We start from the raw sequence: 22,254 nt of genomic DNA on the forward strand, positions 1-22,254 counted from the left end.
TAATCTATTCAGGCCAAACACGTTAATGTGACATTGTTCGCCGGTTTTATCGAATCCCCTCTCACTCAATTTCTGACTAAATATCAGAAATGTGTTTGTAATTGAATGTTTTTTTCTCTTACTACTCCCTTGTGTAGCCTAATTGTAAGCCCATGTTTCTTGAAGGCACGGTTCGTTTGTTTGGTGCGCACCACGGGTGAAGGTTTCACACCTGTCAAAACCTAACAGAAAAAACTTCGATTGGTCCGCACCAAATGAGGTCGGTGTGAAAGCACCCCTAGCCTACCTGCTTCATGCATGACACATTTTGCAATGTTGTGGGCATTATGGGATATAATCAATATATGGCATTTTCGATTTTATTGTAGGCTAGTAGACAAGCAATTCTAGTCCTAGTGCCAATTGTTTAGCACAGCCGCCTGCCAATATATTGGCACAAATTACTGATAATGTCCCTATTGTAAGAACATATTATAGTGAAAGCAATATCTATGTATTTGCGTCAACTCAAAGTTAGTTGAGAGGAAAGGCCTGTATGAATGAATAGAGAAGCAGAAGAATGAAACCAATTAATTTCATAAAGCGCCCACTGAGCCACATTGTATAACCTAGGCTACTGTACAATGTAAGCGTCAGGCTACACTTTGCGTACAATACATAATGCACGACTGGAATTAAACATATAATAAAAAAGACTGTTAAACAGACTTCCTGTGGAATATAACCTTATAATGGTTTAGTGCAAAATGTATTTCTGTCTAGTGACTTCAAGTAGTATTTTTCACACTCCGGGTACGATAAAAAGACAGCTACGCACCCCGCACTTTTGCCGCCGAACGTCTCATCCTTTGGTAGATACCAACTGAACAAAATATGGGTGTACATAAAAATGTTGATAAACTGAAAGATGTTTAACTTTCATGAACAAGAAAATATTAATACTGCATAACAAATAAAAAATTTTAAATACTAATTAATAGAAAAGACACGGCATTTTAATTTTTACAAGACTGTCTTTTCTTAAAATTGAATTCGTGTTGGTTTTCGTTCACCTACAGCGGCCATTTTTACTATTCCTCCTCATCCTTCTCAGCCACCATTTTTGTCTTTTATTTGTGTTATGCAGTGTATCGATAATCTGCATTTCGGATATTGTAAAATTAAGAAATGCATATAATTGCTACACAGTTAATAATTTAAATGCACGTCGCCACGCTTCGGTGAACGGAAAGGACATTTCCTGAACTCTTGTGAATTAATCTACTTGATCTCCGAGACAAGAATTCTTGCAGAGCGGGTTAGCTAGCAAGCTAGCCACAATAGCGCCGAAATGTACATCAAACAGGTAGCTAATAGTAGTTTTCATTTTTTTGACCTACATGTAATTGCGACTCCGGTTTATGAAAGTAATATATATATATAAAATGTAATCGAAATTGTGTATCTATCTCCGTGCAGATTGAGAAAGTTTTTTTTGTCAGAAAGCACGGCACATTGTTTTCGCAAATATACGCTCGCGAACGTATTAGCTCGAGCTAGCTTAGGCGGCAATTTTAGCTAAATAACGAAGTGCTAGCGAACTACTTAGCTTACGAATGTGACTCAGGTAGTGCATTTTATTTTTTATGAATAACGTTTTGGTGTAGTCGAGCGCGGGTTTTAAAATGTCAAACAAGCTATCTGACGAGGTTTCCCTCGGTGTGGTTGCTGACTGGCTTGACACGTAAAGTTAGCATGTGAGTTAGCTTGCTGGGCTAGCTGGCTGATTATGTCGGACTACCAACTTTTGCACGAGGGGAAAATCTGGTTTGTCGCTGTAATTGGCACTATCTATGGTGTTTGGAGTTAATGCTTTGTAGTAATGCTAGCTAGAGTGCGTTTTTATACTAATAATGACGAATCAGTAATGAATACCAGCAGCAGGGGCAATGAGGCCTGGTAAATAAATGTCACAGTAATTTGGCTGGTCGTTCACATGAATGGGGGCTGGCAAGCTTCAAGTCTAGGCTAAGCTAGCTCTACTTTTCAAAACAAACGCACGTAGCCACACCACGAGTATCCCCCCACTTGTTAGCCTATTACGCATCTGGGCTTTTAAAGTCTTTTTCCAGGTTTATTAAAGTTAAAAAAACGCGCTGTTTTGGCGACCCAGGACCATCTTGAGTTGAGATGAACAACACAAACTTTTGAGTTCGATTCGAACTCTTCACACAGTCAGTCGGTTCTAGACATTTGCTGATGTTTCTGTTACTAAATGCGAACAATTGAAAATGTAGGTAATAACGTTGTTTGTATTAGACATGCAACGAGGATGACGTTTTAAGCTCGCTTAAAACGATGTGATGTACTTGGCTAAGTAGCGAATAGCGCAGCAGACACACCCACTCCAACATTTTAACACTAAATAACCGAGCAATAACATTAGTTTGAGATATTCACTAATCTCCTTTGCCGAAATATGTATCAGCGGCCAATCGTCATGCTTTTGAAAGGTCATTAATTTTATGCATTGTTTTTCTCCGGGTTTAGGTGATTATCCAGGGGTTCCGAAGTTATCGAGATCAGACTGTGGTCGATCCATTCAGCTCAAAGCACAACGTCATCGGTGAGTTTCAAGCAGTCAATAAGTTCTAAAGGTGTTTATATATATGGAATTGCATCACTGTAGCAAGCTTTTAAAGCATTTGTGTCGAAAAGGGAAAATTGCAACACATTTTCTTTTGTTTGTTTTAGTTGGAAGAAATGGGTCCGGAAAAAGCAACTTCTTCTATGGTATGTGCACATTTTCTTGTATTCGAATGTATTTTAATTGTCATAAAGATATGTCGTTTTATTGCATATGCCAAAAAAGGTCCTACAATTCTTTTTTTTCCGTTGTTTGTGTTTTTCCCCCAGCCATCCAATTTGTTCTCAGTGATGAGTTCAGTCACCTACGCCCAGAGCAGAGACTGGCTTTACTGCATGTGAGTCTTTGACTGAAATTAAATAGATGATTAGATTGGATATAGCACTGCGCAACACTAACATTTTTTCTCTTTCAGGAAGGGACTGGTCCACGTGTCATCTCTGCTTTTGTGGAAATCATATTTGACAATTCTGACAACAGGTTACCGGTAAGCAAGCCTAGAAAATGCAGTTTCTTCACGTATGAAACGGGTCTTATGAATGAGTAGCAAGCATTTTCTAGATTTTTTAAATTAATTAATTTTTTTGTTCAACATGGTTTTGCATAGAGAAAAGTAAGTAATGTAAAGGTTTCCTAACAGATTGACAAAGAAGAGGTCTCTCTCCGTCGTGTTATCGGAGCAAAAAAAGACCAGTATTTCTTGGACAAGAAAATGGTGACGTGAGTAACATTTTCTCGGCACAACAACAGGCACGGAGATGGTGACTCAGAATGATTTAAAATTCATACTGCCAAATGTTCTATACAATAGGAGCTGTTGAATATGGTAATTAAACACAAAGGCTGACTTGGACCACCCTGTATAAATAGAACAAATGTTCAAGATTTTCTCTGAACAGAAAACAAAAATGTTATATTTATTTGCTAACATAATGCCTATTAATTCTTTTATTTCAGGAAAAATGACGTGATGAACCTGCTGGAAAGCGCTGGGTTTTCTCGCAGCAATCCTTACTATATTGTGAAGCAAGGAAAGGTAAGACCGTTGTGAACTTGTAACCCTTCCACCCTTTTATTTCTTTTTGGTATTATTATCTTTTTGAGCCTTGGGGGTTTATTTGTCCTATTTTCAGTGTTAACGGAAGCGAGCTCTTTGCCCGTGTTCATAAAGCATGTGAACAGGAGCGCTGATCTAGGATGCCTTTTCCCTTTTGGCTCTATATGGGTCGATGGATATGGACTGATCCTAGATCAGCGCTTGTACTCCATTGCTTTATGAATACAGTCACCGTACTACCAGACTGCTATCACGGTTTGCTTGTGTAATCATGTTTGCAGCATACAGGGAAATATGTTTCTATGACTGGTAGAACCTTTATAGCAATGTCCCGTTGACAAGCAGCAGCTTAGAGGATTGCGTTCGAGTCAGGCGCGTGCCAATAGGCAGGCGTGACCGTCGCTGTTCCCCGTTCAGATCAACCAGATGGCGACAGCGCCCGATTCCCAGCGCCTGAAACTGCTGAGGGAGGTGGCCGGAACCCGAGTGTACGACGAGCGCAAGGAGGAGAGCATCTCCCTCATGAAGGAGACGGGTAAGACCTCCCGAGGAAGATCTCCCGAGGAAGACCGCGCTCATTCACTGGGCTATACATGAGATACAAGGGCAGAATTTAGCCACACAGCCATAGAATAGGTTCCGAAGCAGTTATTGGATCGATTTAAATGTTTCATAAGCAGATAAAAACTTATGGTCTGTACTTTCCTTATTTGATCGTCGTGAGAAAGCATTAGTTCTGTTCCTCTTGTTGTGTCAGTGTTTAAAGTTTGAAAGAACAGTCGCTATTGAAAACGTTAGCTCCAGACTAAGGGAGGCTCATAATGTTAAAGTGGTGTAAGCTACTTCAAATGTAAATGCTCCTACGCTCGAAGGCGACCTGTCATCGTGTGTTCTGCCTGAACGCTTTCGTATCGGCGGCTGCGTTTCGTGTGCCGTTCGCTGTGGAAGTGAGAGGCGGCGGCTAGGTTAGCGGCTAATCGGCGCTCTGCTCTCCCCTCAGAGGGCAAAAGGGAGAAGATCAACGAGCTGCTGAAGTACATCGAGGAGCGCCTGCACACGCTGGAGGACGAGAAGGAGGAGCTGGCGCAGTACCAGAAGTGGGACAAGATGAGGAGAGCCCTGGAGTACACCATCTATAACCAGGAGCTCAACGAGACCCGCGCCAAGCTGGACGAGGTGCGCCCCCTAGAGGCGGGAGGGCAGGAAGTGTGCGGGGAGACGGACCGGTCTTAGGAGTGCCCGTTCAGCGCTTTCTTTTCTCAGAGGAACAGAGACACTTACTGTTATACGCCAGAGATAAAGCGATGGCTTGGTTTTATTTCTCCATGTTTGTTTGAAGCTGTAGGTTTATATCAGGTCACTTAAGATACTGCCCCCTAATGATCCTGCAGGTGTGTGAGTCCCCTCTCCCACACACACACACACACACACACACGCATCTGAAGGCGACAGTGCAGAGACCCTAGGGCATGGTATAGAAAGCCATATTCATTTATCCGTTCTCTACTGCTAGGCGAGTAACCATGCTCATTGTTTGTACCTTTCAGCTGTCCACCAAGCGGGAAACCTGCGGGGACAAATCTCGACAGCTGCGGGACGCCCAGCAGGACGCCCGGGACAAAGTGGAGGTACGTGTCTCGCACACCTTCCAACGGACACTTCAGAGCGCTCAGGCTCATTATTGGAAAGATTTTGGCCGTCATGTTATACTCATCCTGGAGTGGATATAGCTGATCCTGGGCCCATATTAATTTTCAGGTTTTTATTGGAGCAGAAAGACAGTGAGATGGCTTTTAGAGGAACAGTAAGGCAGTAAGATGGGTTCTTCCTCTTCCTCAGGAAACTGAGCGGGTGGTGCGCGAGCTGAAGGCCAAGATCTCGGCCATGAAGGAGGAGAAGGAGCAGCTGAGCACGGAGAGGCAGGAGCAGATCAAGCAGAGGACCAAACTGGAGCTGAAGACCAAGGACCTGCAGGATGAGCTGGCGGGGAACAGCGAGCAGAGGGTACGGAGGCCTGGGGTGTGCTCGTAGCATAATGGGCAGGGTGCAGGCTGTGGGTTCGATTCCCAGCCGGGGCTCTCCTAGGTGTAGCATGAGAGGCGGGTTTAAACCAGGTGAGCCAGAATACCCTCACCTGGGCATTTTGGGCTCCTGGTGATGGAAGGAGAACCAGCCACATGGTTTACCTCCCTGCTTTCATTAATAAAGCAGTTATGTGGTTTGTGAAAGTAAATGTTGTAATACCTTTAAATATGCCAGTCTTGTGCGCACAGATGTGTATCATTTCTGAGAAAAGGAAAAGAAAAAAAAAAGAACACCTAAGTTGCATGTTTAACCTTTGCTGCGGTTTTGGTCTGAGCAGGTAATTTTGAGAGATGAATTGATTTCCCCCCCCCCCCCCGTTAGAAACGATTGCTCAAGGAACGGCAGAAACTTCTGGAAAAGATCGAGGAGAAGCAGAAGGAGCTGCAGGAGACGGAGCCCAAGTTCAACGCCGTGAAGGAGAAGGAGGAGCGAGGCATAGCCAGGTGCGGGGTCCTGCGGGTTTACCTCCTGCCGCTGTGAGTTTCCTCCCCGAACTGAACCGCTCTGCTAAACGGGGTTTTCCCCGCTCCCTTGCGCCCCCCGCAGGCTGGCCCAGGCCACGCAGGAGAGGACCGACCTGTACGCCAAGCAGGGCCGCGGCAGTCAGTTCACCTCCAAGGAGGAGCGGGACAAGTGGATCAAGAAGGAGCTCAAGTCCCTGGACCAGGCCATCAACGACAAGAAGCGCCAGATCGCCGCCATCCACAAGGACCTGGAGGACACGGAGGCCAACAAGGAGCGCAACCTGGAGCAGTACAGCGTGAGCAGGGCTTCCTTACAAAAGCGCAGATACCGCTAACATTTTAGCATTCTCTTCCAGTGCGCTCTCAATGGAGGGATGGGAATTTGAGGCTTTGGAAAGCCTATATGCATTAGTCATATCCATTGATCTATATGTTAAAATGATTTTAAGCATTTATTTTTCCCCAATCTAAAGAGATGTACACTACTGCCTAAACTTGAATTCATATTAGGCAAGATGAGAAAATACTGAGCACTAGGGCATCGATTAGTATATGCTGAGCAATCTGGCATCATTTAGCAAATACTGAGCACTCTGACATTCTTTAGTATATACTGAACACTTGCATCACTCAGTATATACTGAGCAATTTGGCATTGTTTTGTGTATACTGAGCACTGTGGCATTGTTTAGTATATACTGAGCACTCGAGCATCGTTTAGTAAATACTGAGCAATCTAGCATCATTTAGTATGTATTGAGCAGTTTGGCATTGTTTATTTCAGGTTGATGTGCAGTGTAAGAAATAAAGGAATAGCATGTGCCTAATTAAACCTCGTCCTTTTCCTTCCTTTCCAGAAACTAGATCAGGATCTGAACGAAGTGAAGACGCGCGTGGAAGAATTGGACAAGAAATATTACGAAGTAAAGAACAGAAAAGATGAACTGCAGAGCGAGAGAAAGTAAGATTTATTCTTTTCAAACTGCTCCCATGTGCTTTTCATTATTTTAAAAAAAGTGTAAAATAAAATGGGCGATAGATTAGGGTTTATCTGTTTTGTTTTGTGTGGTGTCATTGTATATTTGGTGTCCTGATAAAATGTTTAATCTCCATATGGATCTATGGGACTTACCAGAGTAGAAATATTAACTTGACGAACATCAAACAAATATGCTTTCGGCCAGCCTAGCATTTTGCATCAAATTAAAATAGTTTTTTTTGTAACTAAGACAGTTAGTGTTGTTTTTATTGGTGAGATTGAGGTAAGCCATCAGGAATAGCGATTTGGTCCTCCTGTGAAAGGGAAGAAGTAAATGTGCGATTTGGAGGCGAGCGTTAGCCTAGCTCCTGTTGTTCTTCCGCACAGTTACCTGTGGAGGTTAGGGTAGTGCTGTTTTAATGGGTTTCTCCCTGGCACAGTTACCTGTGGAGGTTAGGGTAGTGCTGTTTTAATGGGTTTCTCCCTGGCACAGTTACCTGTGGAGGTTAGGGTAGTGCTGTTTTAATGGGTTTCTCCCTGGCACAGTTACCTGTGGAGGTTAGGGTAGTGCTGTTTTAATGGGTTTCTCCCTGGCACAGTTACCTGTGGAGGTTAGGGTAGTGCTGTTTTAATGGGTTTCTCCCTGGCACAGTTACCTGTGGAGGGAGGAGAACGCGGAGCAGCAGGCCCTGGCCGCCAAGCGGGAGGACTTGGAGAAGAAGCAGCAGCTCCTGCGCGCGGCTACTGGAAAGGTCTGCACGCACACACGCCCGCCCGCCCGCACACACACCCGCACGCCCCGCCCGCTCGCACACACACACACCCACACGCCTGCCCGCTCGCACACACACCCGCACACCTGCCCACTCGCACACACACCCGCACACCTGCCCACTCGCACACACACCCGCCTGCTTATAAGATAAGATTATTGGTTTGTTTTCGAGCTGTAAAGGTTGACTCCTGTTCCTGTGTTTCCTGCAGGCCATTTTGAACGGCATCGACAGCATCAACAAAGTGCTGGAGCACTTCCGCCGCAAAGGCATCAACCAGCACGTCATCAACGGCTACTACGGGATCGTCATGAACAACTTCGAGTGCGAGCCCGCCTTCTACACCTGCGTGGAGGTCACGGCTGGGACCAGGTGAGCGCTTTGCCACCTGTAGTGTCATTTATGAAAACTTAATTTGTTTTTGTGCAGTAATTCAGGCTGCTTGCTTCACACCTCCTTTTCAGAAAGGGTGATCTCCAGACCCTTTGTTCCATGGAAATTGCTGTCTTTTGTGTTCCTTGCATTTTCTAGAGCTTTCCTCCAGTTTATCCCTTCTGCTGTAGATCACACCTGCTTTTGGTACATACAGGGGTACTTTTTTGTTGGTTGTAGGCACTGTAAAGTTTTCTGACCAGATGCAGTCTCAACATCTGAGTCTCATTTTTGCTGCCGCAAGTCCTGCCAATTCATTGTGATTCTGTTTTAAGGTGTTATTGACATTTTAAATGTGAAATGCAATTAAATTAATTAAATACCGATATAGTTATTATAAAATAATAATGCTTTATTTGCTGGAGGAATAAGAAGTTGCCAACGCTAATCCTTGTTTCCTGTCCCCAGGTTGTTTTACCACATTGTGGAGACTGATGAAGTCAGCACCAAAATCCTGACCGAGTTCAATAAGATGAACCTGCCTGGGGAGGTCACCTTTCTCCCCCTCAGCAAACTGGACGTCAGAGATACGGCCTATCCAGAGACAAACGTAAGCCGTCTGTTCCGTTAAATTCACACATTGTGTTGTTTATTTTTTTTTTCTGAATTTTATTTTTCGGTTTTCTGGCACCTGGAACACGTACTGAATTGGAATGAAACTTGCTCTGTGACTTAACCTTAAGCGTGTTGTTCTCAGTTCTGTTGATGTGTGATGTATCGCATTATTTTACATCCTTGCTTAAACAAGACTACTCTTGTTCCTCATTTTATTGTACTTACAATCAGCAGTGTAATGTAATCGTGCGGTTTGTGTCAGTGAAAATATGTACGAGCGGATTGTGTTCAGAAGTATAACCTACGCGTGGCTCTCGATACGAGCGTCCTGCTGGATGCCCATTCGCCGCGCAGTGGCTCTCGATACGAGCGTCCTGCTGAATGCCCATTCGCCGCGCAGTGGCTCTCGATACGAGCGTCCTGCTGGATGCCCATTCGCCGCGCAGTGGCTCTCGATACGAGCGTCCTGCTGAATGCCCATTCGCCGCGCAGTGTAACGGGGCGTGTCCCTTTTCAGGACGCCATCCCGATGATCAGCAAGCTGCGCTACAGCCCCAAGTTCGACAAGGCCTTCAAGCACGTGTTCGGCAAGACGCTGATCTGCCGCAGCATGGAGGTGTCCACCCAGCTGGCCCGCGCCTTCACCATGGACTGCATCACGCTGGAGGGTGAGTGGGGGGGGGAGGGAGGGGGGACAGCACACGGCCCAGCAGAAATGTGTGCTCCCAGCCCTGCAGTCCTGGGAGGTGTTTCAGCTGACAAAACATGGCTCATATATTTGAGCTGATTGAAATGGGAACAACACAGTCACATTGCTGTAAGACTAATAAAAGCATGTGTTCTAATTTAGTTTTTCCTTCCAGTGTTGATAATTTTATGTTTGGAATGAATGCCAAAAATGAGTGTTGAAAGGACACTGTATTCTTCAGTGGTTTATATTTGGTTTGGGAATAGGAACAGTTGAAAGTGAAGTTCAGCGGGTTTGGTTTGAGTGAAAAGCGTAGCGCATCGAGGGCCTGTAAAGTCAGGTGACTGTGTGCGTTGGGCTGCAGGTGACCAGGTGAGCCATCGCGGGGCCCTCACTGGGGGGTACTACGACACCAGGAAGTCCCGCCTGGAGCTGCAGAAGGACGCCCGCAAAGCAGAGGAGGAGCTGGGAGAGCTGGAAGCCAAGCTGAACGAAAATCTGCGCAGGAACATCGAACATATCCTGCCCCTTTAGTGTGTGTCTGTGTGTGTGTGTGCGCATGCGTGTGTCTGTGTGTGTGTGTGCATGTGTGTGTCTGTGTGCGTGCGTGTGTGTGTGTGTGCGTGCCTGTGCGTGTGTGGTATTCTAGAACCTTAATGCCCAGTAATAGGCACCTACCGTGTTTAATGGGCTGCTATACATCATATTCCTTGTTAGAGTGCATCGCAAATAGCTGTTAATAATAGTCCTGTCTGTAGTTTGTCTTGGACCAGGTAATCTTGTGCAGTATTTCTTTTTTCAAACGTGTCTTGCCATTGGCTGCCGGACGGTAGGCGTGTGTGAGTCTCGTCCTTAACGGCCTGCACGCATCAATAACGAGATCGACCAGCTGATGAACCAGATGCAGCAGATCGAGACGCAGCAGCGCAAGTTCAAGGCGTCCCGGGACAGCATCCTGTCCGAGATGAAGATGCTGAAGGAGAAGCGGCTGCAGTCGGAGAAGACCTTCATGCCGAAGGTGACGGCCCGTTCGCTCGCTCACCAGGGGGGCGGGGATTTAAGCCCCGTGTTCCCTTAGCACTGTCTCCCAGTCAATGTCCCTTTAATACTGCCGTTACAGTCACAGGGAGTTAAAGTAGGCTCGCACACCACTATTAAAACTAGATGAAAGGCTTAAAATGTCTACAGTACAAAACATTATTTTGTCAGTGTTAAGAATATAAGCTGTTATTGCCTGAGGCAGTGGTGCAGTTCTGTGGGACACGGTACCCAGTTGTCTGACTAGTGATATCACCCATGACCTGACGATTTAAGGCTCCACTTCTTACACAAGCTTATTAGCCCGACCTTTCAGACTGCTCCCCATTAGCCGTTAGCAGTCAGTGTGGCCTGTAGGTTTTTTTTTTTCTCTTGTGCTCCTGACTAGGAAAACCTGAATCTCTTGGACTGAAACTTCCACCGTCTTTATTACGATACTGCCGTAATAGTGCTCATTTGTTTTAACACACCAGCAAGAATGTTATGGTAGTCGTTCCATGTGAGATGTAGTATTTTAATTTTCATAGCTCTCATTATTATCTAATCTCTTATTAGTGGTGATGTTGGTGTTTTTATTGAGTGTTGCTCAGTATTGCGGATTGCAGGTGATGCTTTGAGGAAGCTGAATGCTGTGCTGGTCCAGTGAAGTGAGTTTTGGTTGTTGGTTGTGATGTGCCCTTCAGCAAAGGAGCCTGCAGAGCCTGGAGGCCAGCCTGCACGCCATGGAGTCCACGCGCGAGTCTCTGAAGGCCGAGCTGGGCACCGACCTGCTGTCCCAGCTCAGCCTGGGCGACCAGCGCCGCGTGGACGACCTCAACGACGAAATCCGCCAGCTGCAGCAGGTGAGGGGCGGGGCGGGGCGGGGTCGTGGGTGTGCGGGCGGCTTGGGGTGGGGCACTGCCCCTTCAACATAGAAACCCCCCTTACGCTAGTCCCCACCGAAGAGAGGAAGCAGGAGTACCCGTCTGCTTAGGGATGATCTTTTGATTTTAGTTGCGTAACATCTTGATGCTCTGTTTAGCCCGGATAATCTTTCATGTGGTAACCTGATGAATTTGTATAACGCCTTTTGTTTTATTTAACATGAAATGTTCCTGATTTTGCACATTAAAGCGTTTTTTGCTTGTAATCTCCTAGAGAGGAGAAACAAAAGGTCAGACGTTGCCCTGAGAGCTGAGAGTTACATAAGGGCCTTATTGTGTGGCATCTGAAATAAATAACTTGTGTAAGACCTCATAATTAACAGCTAATTAGTATTATAGAAAGACGTGTTTTATTTTAGGAAAATAAATGTGAAAGTGGAGACCCTCTTTATTAAAATGTATTGTTGAATTTTGGTTTATTATGCTGGTTGAATATAAGCCCCTGTGTGTGTGTGTGTGTGTCTGTAGGATAACAGGCAGCTGCTGAACGAGAGGATTAAGCTGGAGGGAATAATGACCAGGGTGGAGACGTACCTGAACGAGAACCTGCGCAAGCGCCTGGACCAAGTGGAACAGGTACGGTGTGAATGGTGCTGCACAGGTACGGAGTGAATGGTGCTGCACAGGTACGGAGTGAATGGTGCTGCAGGGGAGTATATGTGTAATAATGCTGGATTGTGTGGATTAGGGGGTGTATGTGTAATAATGCTGGATTGTGTGGTTTAGGGGGTGTATGTGTAATAATGCTGGATTGTGTGGATTAGGGGTGTATGTGTAATAATGCTGGATTGTGTGGATTAGGGGTGTATGTGTAATAATGCTGGATTGTGTGGATTAGGGGGTGTATGTGTAATAATGCTGGATTGTGTGGATTAGGGGGTGTATGTGTAATAATGCTGGATTGTGTGGATTAGGGGGTGTATGTGTAATAATGCTGGATTGTGTGGATTAGGGGGTGTATGTGTAATAATGCTGGATCGTGTGGATTAGGGGGTGTATGTGTAATAATGCTGGATCGTGTGGATTAGGGGGTGTATGTGTAATAATGCTGGATTGTGTGCATTAGGGGGTATGTGTGTAAATGCTGGATTGTGTGCATTAGGGGCTATATGTGTAAAAATGTTGCATAGCATAGATTAGGGGGTGCATGTGTAATAGTATTGGATTGTGTGGATTAGGGGGTGTATGTGTAATAATGCTGGATCGTGTGGATTAGGGGGTGTATGTGTAATAATGCTGGATTGTGTGGATTAGGGGGGTGTATGTGTAATAATGCTGGATTGTGTGCATTAGGGGGTATGTGTGTAAATGCTGGATTGTGTGCATTAGGGGCTATATGTGTAAAAATGTTGCATAGCATAGATTAGGGGGTGCATGTGTAATAGTATTGGATTGTGTGGATTAGGGGGTGTATGTGTAATAATGCTGGATTGTGTGGATTAGGGGGGTGTATGTGTAATAATGCTGGATTGTGTGCATTAGGGGGTATGTGTGTAAATGCTGGATTGTGTGCATTAGGGGCTATATGTGTAAAAATGTTGCATAGCATAGATTAGGGGGTGTATGTGTAATAATGCTGGATTGTGTGGATTAGGGGGTGTATGTGTAATAATGCTGGATTGTGTGGATTAGGGGGTGTATGTGTAATAATGCTGGATTGTGTGGATTAGGGGTGTATGTGTAATAATGCTGGATTGTGTGGATTAGGGGGTGTATGTGTTATAATGCTGGATTGTGTGGATTAGGGGGTGTATGTGTAATAATGCTGGATTGTGTGGATTGGGGGTGTATGTGTAATAATGCTGGATTGTGTGGATTAGGGGGTGTATGTGTAATAATGCTGGATTGTGTGGATTAGGGGTGTATGTGTAATAATGCTGGATTGTGCGGATTAAGGGGTGTATGTGTAATAATGCTGGATTGTGTGGATTAGGGGGTGATGTGTTATAATGCTGGATTGTGTGGATTAGGGGTGTATGTGTAATAATGCTGGATTGTGTGGATTAGGGGGTGTATGTGTAATAATGCTGGATCGTGTGGATTAGGGGTGTATGTGTATAATGCTGGATTGTGTGGATTAGGGGTGTATGTGTAATAATGCTGGATTGTGTGGATTAGGGGGTGTATGTGTAATAATGCTGGATTGTGTGGATTAGGGGTGTATGTGTAATAATGCTGGATTGTGTGGATTAGGGGGTGTATGTGTAATAATGCTGGATCGTGTGGATTAGGGGGTGTATGTGTAATAATGCTGGATTGTGTGGATTAGGGGTGTTATGTGTAATAATGCTGGATTGTGTGGATTAGGGGGTGTATGTGTAATAATGCTGGATTGTGTGGATTAGGGGGTGTATGTGTAATAATGCTGGATTGTGTGGATTAGGGGGTGTATGTGTAATAATGCTGGATTGTGTGGATTAGGGGGTGTATGTGTAATAATGCTGGATTGTGTATGTGGGGCTGACGGGTGTTTGTCTGTGCAGGAGCTGAATGAGCTGAGGGAGACGGAGGGAGGGACGGTCCTCACTGCCACCACCTCCGAGCTGGAGGGAATCAACAAGCGTATCAAGGACACAATGGCACGCTCAGAAGGTGAGTACTTATTCACAGCCCCACCCACCCCCGAACTCAATTTTAAATGCTAGTCAGAGTACAGTCAGCACTGGAATAGAGCCTTAACAGATACCAGACCATGAGGCCCAACCACACACTGGAACAGAGCCTTAACAGATACCAGACCATTGGGCCCATCCACACACTGGAACAGTGCCTTAACAGATGCCAACCAGACAATGGAGCCCATCCACACACTGGAACAGTGCCTTAGCATTATGAGTCACCCATTGCCATTTTTATACTATGCTTTATATAGACTTCTTTTTTGGGTAAAGGGAACAGACTGTTTGCCGTCATTAAGTATTTTTGTTTTCTGTTTTCCACATTTGATCCATACGGGAAAACCCGGGAGGGTTACAGATTGAGATATGTAGAAATGCTTTTGGTTTTGATGCTACTGTTTCAGGTAATAAACACTTAAGACTACCTTTGGCAAAAGAGAATTATGCATTTGTTTCAGGAGTGATAATGTAATAACAAAAAAGTTGCACACAAATGTTGTGTATTCAAAACATTTTCGTTTAGCACATTTGTGCTTAAAGACAATAGGTTTTGTGGTCCCGAGCAATTGTCTATGTACTTTTTCAATTTTTATGAAAATTTTATACATTTTTGACATTTTTTTCAAATTTGCAGAAATTAATGAAGGAAAATGCTCGGTTGAGCTTGAGCGTTGAGAGCCTTGAGTTCAGTTTGAGTGTTGAGTTTCTGAGCCTGCTACCTGTTGTAGTGAATGGAACTTTGAGGAAAAGCGAGCTTTTTAAGCGTAGCGTCTGAAGTGCACTCTCCTCTTGTTCTCCAGACCTGGACGCTATTGACAACGGAGTTTGGATCAAGGCATGAAGAGCATGGAAGCTGGAAGGCTCGAAGGACCAGAAGCGCCATCCCACGCTACCAGGAGCTGGAGAGATGACCAACGCAGGCATCTGACTGAAGAAGAAGGAGGAGTGCATGAAGAAGATCCGCGAGCTGGGCTCCCTCCCACAGGAAGCCTTCGAGAAGTACCAAACCCTCACGCTCAAACAGGTAACTCACTGGAGAAGTACACTAGCTCAACGGTACTGCGGAGAAGTACCAACACTCACACTGAAAAGGTAACTCACTGGAGAAGTACCACGCGCTCAAACGGTAACTCCTGGAGAGAACCCTATTCAAGGTAACTCACTGGAGAAGTACCAAACGCTCACGCTCAAACAGGTAACTCACTGGAGAAGTACCAAACCCTCACACTCAAACAGGTAACTCACTGGAGAAGTACCAAACGCTCACGCTCAAACAGGTAACTCACTGGAGAAGTACCAAACCCTCACGCTCAAACAGGTAACTCACTGGAAGACAACCCTCACGCTAAACAGGTAACTCACTGGAGAAGTACCAACGCTCAACTAAACAGGTAACTCACTGGAGAAGTACCAAACCCTCACATACTCAAACAGGTAACTCACTGGAGAAGTACCTCACGCTTAAACAGGTAACTCACTGGAGAAGTACCAAACGCTCACACTGAAACAGGTAACTCACTGGAGAAGTACCAAACTCTCACGCTCAAACAGGTAACTCACTGGAGAGTACCAGCTCACACTGAACAGTAACTATGAGCAACCTCACATGAAACAGGTAACTCACTGGAGAAGTACCAAACTCTCACGCTCAAACAGGTAACTCACTGGAGAAGTACCTCACGCTTAAACAGGTAACTCACTGGAGAAGTACCAAACCCTCACATACTCAAACAGGTGTAGTAAAACTTTTACACTGATGTACCAAACCGTGTTACTGATGGGTGGGGTAGCAGCTGACAGTTTTGCTAGCTTGTTGTTTCCTGAATTCACAGGATTTGGTCGTGAGATAAGCATACGAATATACATACAAATGTTGTTTTCAAAATTAGGAGAGAAAGAAAAACGATATTGATATTTTTGTGGAAAAACATAATAGATAATTCGGTTTCGGACAGACCTCACCTTGAAAATACTATGCTATGTAAAAGTTGTGTAAGTTGCTCTGGATAACAGTGTCTGCTAAGTGCCTGCAGTGTAAAATTGAAAGTGTTTTGTCCTCGTCCCTTGCAGCTGTTTCGTAAACTGGAGCAGTGCAACACGGAGCTGAAGAAGTACAGCCACGTGAACAAGAAGGCCCTGGACCAGTTTGTGAACTTCTCCGAGCAGAAGGAGAAGCTCATCAAGAGGCAGGACGAGCTGGACAGGGGCTACAAGTCCATCATGGAGCTGATGAATGTTCTGGAACTGCGCAAATACGAAGCCATACAGCTCACCTTCAAACAGGTAATCCCCTCGCTCTTGATGAATATTGACGGTGTTTTAGATTCAAGCTATCGCACTGGTTGAATCACTAAGTATACTTTAGAAAATTATATTCCAGTAGTAAAATAAGTCAAATGCCTCAATGTATGGACATACGGCAGTGCATGCAATGGCACTACTAACAGTCCTATAAATTTGCATGGAAATTCAATTAATCTTAGTTACTCCTAATCTGATTGAGATTTCTATATCAGTGGGACCTCCTGGTTACATAAAGGTTGATAATTGATCTTTAGAAGTTTTACTTTTATTTCCCCATGCAGTCTTTTTTTGTTTGTCTCAAAATGGCCCAATGACTTCTAACGCCTCGTCCACCTTCAGGTGTCGAAGAACTTCAGCGAGGTGTTCCAAAAGCTGGTCCCGGGGGGCAAGGCTACGCTGGTGATGAAGAAGGGGGACACGGAAGGGGGTCAGTCCCAGGACGAGGGGGAGGGCGGCACAGACAGCGAGAGGGGGTCGGGCTCGCAGAGCAGCGTACCTTCTGTGGACCAGTTCACTGGAGTGGGAATACGGGTAAGAAAACTGACTAATAACGCCACGTCCTCGTGAGGACCAGTCACTATAGCCAGGTCCTCATAAGGACCAGCCACTATAGCCAGGTCCTCATAAGGACCAGCCACTATAGCCAGGTCCCCATAAGGACCAGCCACTATAGCCAGGTCCCCATAAGGTCTAGTTACTATAGCCAACTCGTCATAAGGACCAGCCACTATAGCCAGGTCCCCATAAGGTCTAGTTACTATAGCCAACTCGTCATAAGGACCAGTCACTATAGCCAGGTCCTCATAAGGACCAGTCACTATAATCCAGGTCCTCATAAGGACCAGTCACTATATCCAGGTCCTCATAAGGACCAGTCACTATATTCAGGTCCTCATAAGGACCAGTCACTATAGCCAGGTCCCCATAAGGACCAGTCACTACAGCCAGGTCCCTGTAAGGACCAGTCACTACAGCCAGGTCCCTGTAAGGACCAGTCACTATAACCAGGTCCCTATAAGGACCAGCCACTATAGCCAGGTCCTCATAAGGACCAGTCACTATAGCCAGGTCCCCATAAGGACCTGTCACTATAACCAGGTCCCCGTAAGGAACAGTCAGTATAGCCAGGTCCCCATAAGGACCTGTCACTATAACCAGGTCCCCGTAAGGAACAGTCACTAAAGCCAGGTTCCCATAAGGACCAGTCACTATAGGCAGGTCCTCATAAGGACCAGTCACTATAGCCAGGTCCTCATAAGGACCAGTCACTCAGGTCCTCATAAGGACCTGTCACTATAACCAGGTCCCCGTAAGGACCAGTCACTATAGCCAGGTCCTCATAAGGACCAGTCACTATATCCAGGTCCTCATAAGGACCAGTCACTATATCCAGGACCTCATAAGGACCAGTCACTATATTCAGGTCCTCATAAGGACCAGTCACTATAGCCAGGTCCCCATAAGGACCAGTCACTACAGCCAGGTCCCCGTAAGGACCAGTCACTATAGCCAGATCCCTGTAAGGACCAGTCACTATAACCAGGTCCCTATAAGGACCAGCCACTATAGCCAGGTCCTCATAAGGACCAGTCACTATATCCAGGTCCCCATAAGGACCAGTCACTATAGCCAGGTCCCCATAAGGACCTGTCACTATAACCAGGTCCCCGTAAGGAACAGTCACTAAAGCCAGGTTCCCATAAGGACCAGTCACTATAGCCAGGTTCCCATAAGGACCAGTCAGTATAGCCAGGTCCTCATAAGGACCAGTCACTCAGGTCCTCATAAGGACCAGTCACTATAATCCAGGTCCCCATAAGGACCAGTCACTATAGCCAGGTCCTCATAAGGACCAGTCACTATATCCAGGTCCTCATAAGGACCAGTCACTATATCCAGATCCTCATAAGGACCAGCCACTATAGCCAGGTCCTCATAAGGACCAGTCACTATAGCCAGGTCCCCATAAGGACCTGTCACTATAACCAGGTCCCCGTAAGGAACAGTCACTAAAGCCAGGTTCCCATAAGGACCAGTCAGTATAGCCAGGTCCCCATTCTCATCACTATAGCTAGGGTCCCCCTAAGGACCAGTCATTTTAAGGGACATTTACACATCACACATCCTTCTAAATATCCTGAAATGTGCCATTTGAAGAGCACTTGTCAAGGTGTTTCTAAATTGTGTGTGTGTGGTGTTTGCATTTCTGTGTGTGTGTGTGCGTGCTTGTGTGTATGTATATGTGCACGAGTGTGCAGGTGTCCTTCACAGGAAAGCAGGGTGAGATGAGGGAGATGCAGCAGCTCTCCGGGGGGCAGAAGTCCCTGGTGGCCCTGGCGCTCATCTTCGCCATTCAGAAGTGTGACCCCGCCCCCTTCTACCTGTTTGATGAGATCGACCAGGCCCTGGACGCCCAGCACAGGAAGGCCGTGTCTGGTGAGTATCAGATGCTGATTGGCCCTCCTCATTAATCTACTGTTTCTGTTGCACTGGATGAATGCATTATTTCTATGAATTTCCACAGCTAGCAAAAATGTCGTATTTGGCCAGATATTTTACTTCCAGCTCACTTGTGTCTGGTTTTGTTTAAGACATGATTGTGGAGCTGGCTGGACACGCCCAGTTTATCACAACGACCTTCAGGCCTGAGCTTCTGGAGTCTGCAGACAAGTTCTATGGTGTAAAATTCAGAAACAAGGTAATTTTATTTATATTAACTTCCGCTTTGATGTGATGTGTTGAAGGCTTACTTCCCACAGGTAGCATCTCATTATTTAAAAAGAAATCTGGATCTCTTCTGAAGCATGAGCTATTATTACCCCCCCCCCCCATTAAATCTGGAGGGGGGGGTCAGGAGGTTAGTCCAAGTTTGATTAGCAAATGAAGCGTCTTACCAGCGAAGCAGACGTATTGTAGCTTGACTTCTCTATGGGAGATCAGTGAAGATTGTGCTTCAACAGCTGTACACCAATGCATCTTGCGTTTCGCTCTATTTGTGGGGTATAAAATGCAGTAAATGAAGCATAGGCATTGGTATGACCCTTAGCCGTAGAAATCCCCGGCAGTTTCCGGCACAGAATTTGGCTAACTGGAGCGTTGGCTTGTGCTCGCAGGTGAGCCACATTGACGTGATCTCCGCCGAGCAGGCCAAGGACTTCGTGGAGGACGACACGACGCACGGATGAGCAGCAGGCCCCCGCCTGCTCTCAGCGACCGCGCTGAAGCTGTCTGTACTCCAGCCTGTTTGGAATTACCTGTGCGTTCTTTTAATCTACACTTATTCGTCAGTTATCGGTTTCCCTAAGAACAGCTGTTAACTTTTTTTGTGTGGGGCCCGGGGGATTTTAGGCTAGGAGCAAACGACCAGAGTAAGGAAAAGAAACAGAAGACATCGTTAAAACCCCGTATTGTCTTACATATTGTAACCCTCTTCCCCAGTTTCTAATTTGAATTTACTGTGATTTTATATATTTTTTTTCTTTATACTGTGCAGTTCCAGCACATTCTTGTTTTTAGCCTCCTTTTCGTCTTGCTGTTTGAAACTCTTCCTTGTGGAATGTTATTTCAATAAAATATAACCATTTCACTTGTTACTAGAGGTAAAATAAACTAAATTATAAATACTTTTGTTTTTAAATGGTTGTTTTTCTATAGCCTACTCATTGCCAATCAGATACAGGAATGCATTTGGCATACGGCTAGACAACAATAGGCAATTGTTTCCCAGTGTTCGACTTTTCCATGGGATTGTAAAAAAAATAAAATTGCAACATGGCTTTCTTAAAAGTTAAAAAAATAAAATAAAATACACTTGAGTTAATACACATATACTACTCAGGTAAAAATGTGTTTAAAATAACCGTGGCGTTTATATAACCTTGGAGTTTATAAAGGAGGTTATTGAGACTGTTACAAGGCACTGGGATCTTGGTGCTTCTGCAATGATTGTGTCAACGTCATGATGGGGACATTTACTATCCCTTATATTACACTAGGCTATGCGTTGACCAGAAGTCGGGAGAGGCAACTGGTACCAAAGAATTTTGTAAATTGATTTTAAGAAAACCTGAACAAATGCATAACAATAAAATGAGAAATACTTTTGTCAGGTTAACCACACTAAGTGGCAAGCAACACGTGATCTCTGTTGAGTGACAGTTTTCATGATCAAGGAAAAAAGGTTAGACCACAAAAAAGAGTACAGCTGTTTGCACCTGGTTACCTGAATACAGTGTACATCACTAAAGCGCTGCGGCTGGTAAAATCCTTTCTAATTGTAATATGTAAATGATGCTCTCGCTTTTGTGCAGGCAAGCTAAGTTGCAAATGCATAAACATTGCACCTTCTCTGAAAGCAGAAAAAAGAATAACCTTTTTTCTTTTCTAAAAGTAGAGACCCACAAGAAATGGGTTTCATTTCTGGAGGCCCTTGGGCACTGCAATACTGCAATAACCCCTACAGTTAATATTTTTAGTGCCTGCTTTCGTGACAGAGACTAAACCAACTATCTACATACAATAAACTAGTGGTCATAGTGAATCTAATGTGTTATACCCCTTAGCGCAGAGATGCCGCAGAATGACTGGCGCAGATCCTCATCTGGCCCATTTAGGGGGTGTTCAATTTAAGGCTTTATAACTCCAGATGTGAACATCACGGAGACCTGGGCTCGAATGGAGCAAGACTTTTGCACCATTTGCAATACTAGTAGATTAGTATAAGTTTGTAATTTCGGTGGAAATGAAGTGCCACAAATGCAGTTATCTTGGCACAAATGGAAAAAACGAAGTTTTCTCATTTGAAATTAAATGCTGAGAGATCACATGTATAAAACAGGTAGAACTATACATGTCCTAGATCATAAATTCCCTGGTCACTATTGGTGCATCAAACAAAAAATGACTGGGCCACCTATGAATGTTTACACTAATGTATGTAAAATGCCCAAATTAGAGAATGGCGCACACCACTTGAAAAACGCTCAATTTCATTGTGAGTGGTATGAATTCTAACAAAGCAGGCTACTGAGAGCCACTATGCTAACACTAGCCAGGGTACTCAAAAATCTGAGGATGATGGGTAAAACTACTGAAGATCTACAAAGTAAACAGTAAGCAGTGTACCCTGGTGTCCTTTAGTGTTTTCAAGTCTAGCCAAGATGTCTAAATTGTGCATTGCTGTGAATCATTACATAATCAAATATTTCACTACAAATCAACTGTTTTGACTCATGAAACTCGCTTTTATATCATTGTCAAGTATGAATTACTGTCATTTCATTATTATAGGGGTCTTAAGATATCTAGGGGTCCAAAAATCTACAAAAATGAATAAATCATTTTTGTCCATTATAAAGCATATAAATTTACCCCTTATGATGGTTTAAGCTGAAATATTAATATTACATTGAGGAATAATACAAAAACATTGACACACTGTGGTACACATAGCCATATACGTAAGCATTGACTCGTATGTTTTTCTCTACAGTATGTAATGTTTCGTTGTATGGGGATGGGACAACATATTACAAATGTTACTATTTATGATCGTTCCAAGCAAAATTTTTGCATTCATCTAGCGCATATCAGCACACAGTAAATACGAATGAGTATTTTCCATGCCGCAAAAGAGTTATAATGCCGTAAATAGCAAGTGGGGTTTTCCGCGTGGCCAATGTCAATATCTACCCCCACTTCGGATTTGCATGT

General features: G+C 44.6%; 1 protein-coding gene across 1 annotated transcript; it reads left to right on the forward strand.

The window, feature by feature from the left end:
• Positions 1-1,073: 1,073 nt before the first annotated feature.
• Positions 1,074-20,165, forward strand: smc3 (structural maintenance of chromosomes 3). The gene is given in 29 exon segments (XM_064316682.1): positions 1,074-1,345; positions 2,530-2,605; positions 2,734-2,772; positions 2,896-2,963; positions 3,042-3,113; positions 3,267-3,346; positions 3,584-3,662; positions 4,101-4,218; positions 4,684-4,859; positions 5,231-5,311; positions 5,523-5,687; positions 6,090-6,211; positions 6,315-6,528; positions 7,090-7,193; positions 7,864-7,963; positions 8,196-8,356; positions 8,825-8,966; positions 9,489-9,639; positions 10,024-10,187; positions 10,537-10,677; positions 11,381-11,539; positions 12,089-12,196; positions 14,104-14,212; positions 15,039-15,262; positions 16,309-16,521; positions 16,882-17,073; positions 18,801-18,978; positions 19,134-19,240; positions 19,656-20,165. Coding segments are annotated over 29 exon segments (3,630 nt in total). The 5' UTR covers positions 1,074-1,330; the 3' UTR covers positions 19,728-20,165.
• Positions 20,166-22,254: the final 2,089 nt, after the last annotated feature.

This window comes from Anguilla rostrata, chromosome 18 (genome assembly GCF_018555375.3).
Source record: "Anguilla rostrata isolate EN2019 chromosome 18, ASM1855537v3, whole genome shotgun sequence".
Taxonomy (NCBI): domain Eukaryota; kingdom Metazoa; phylum Chordata; class Actinopteri; order Anguilliformes; family Anguillidae; genus Anguilla; species Anguilla rostrata.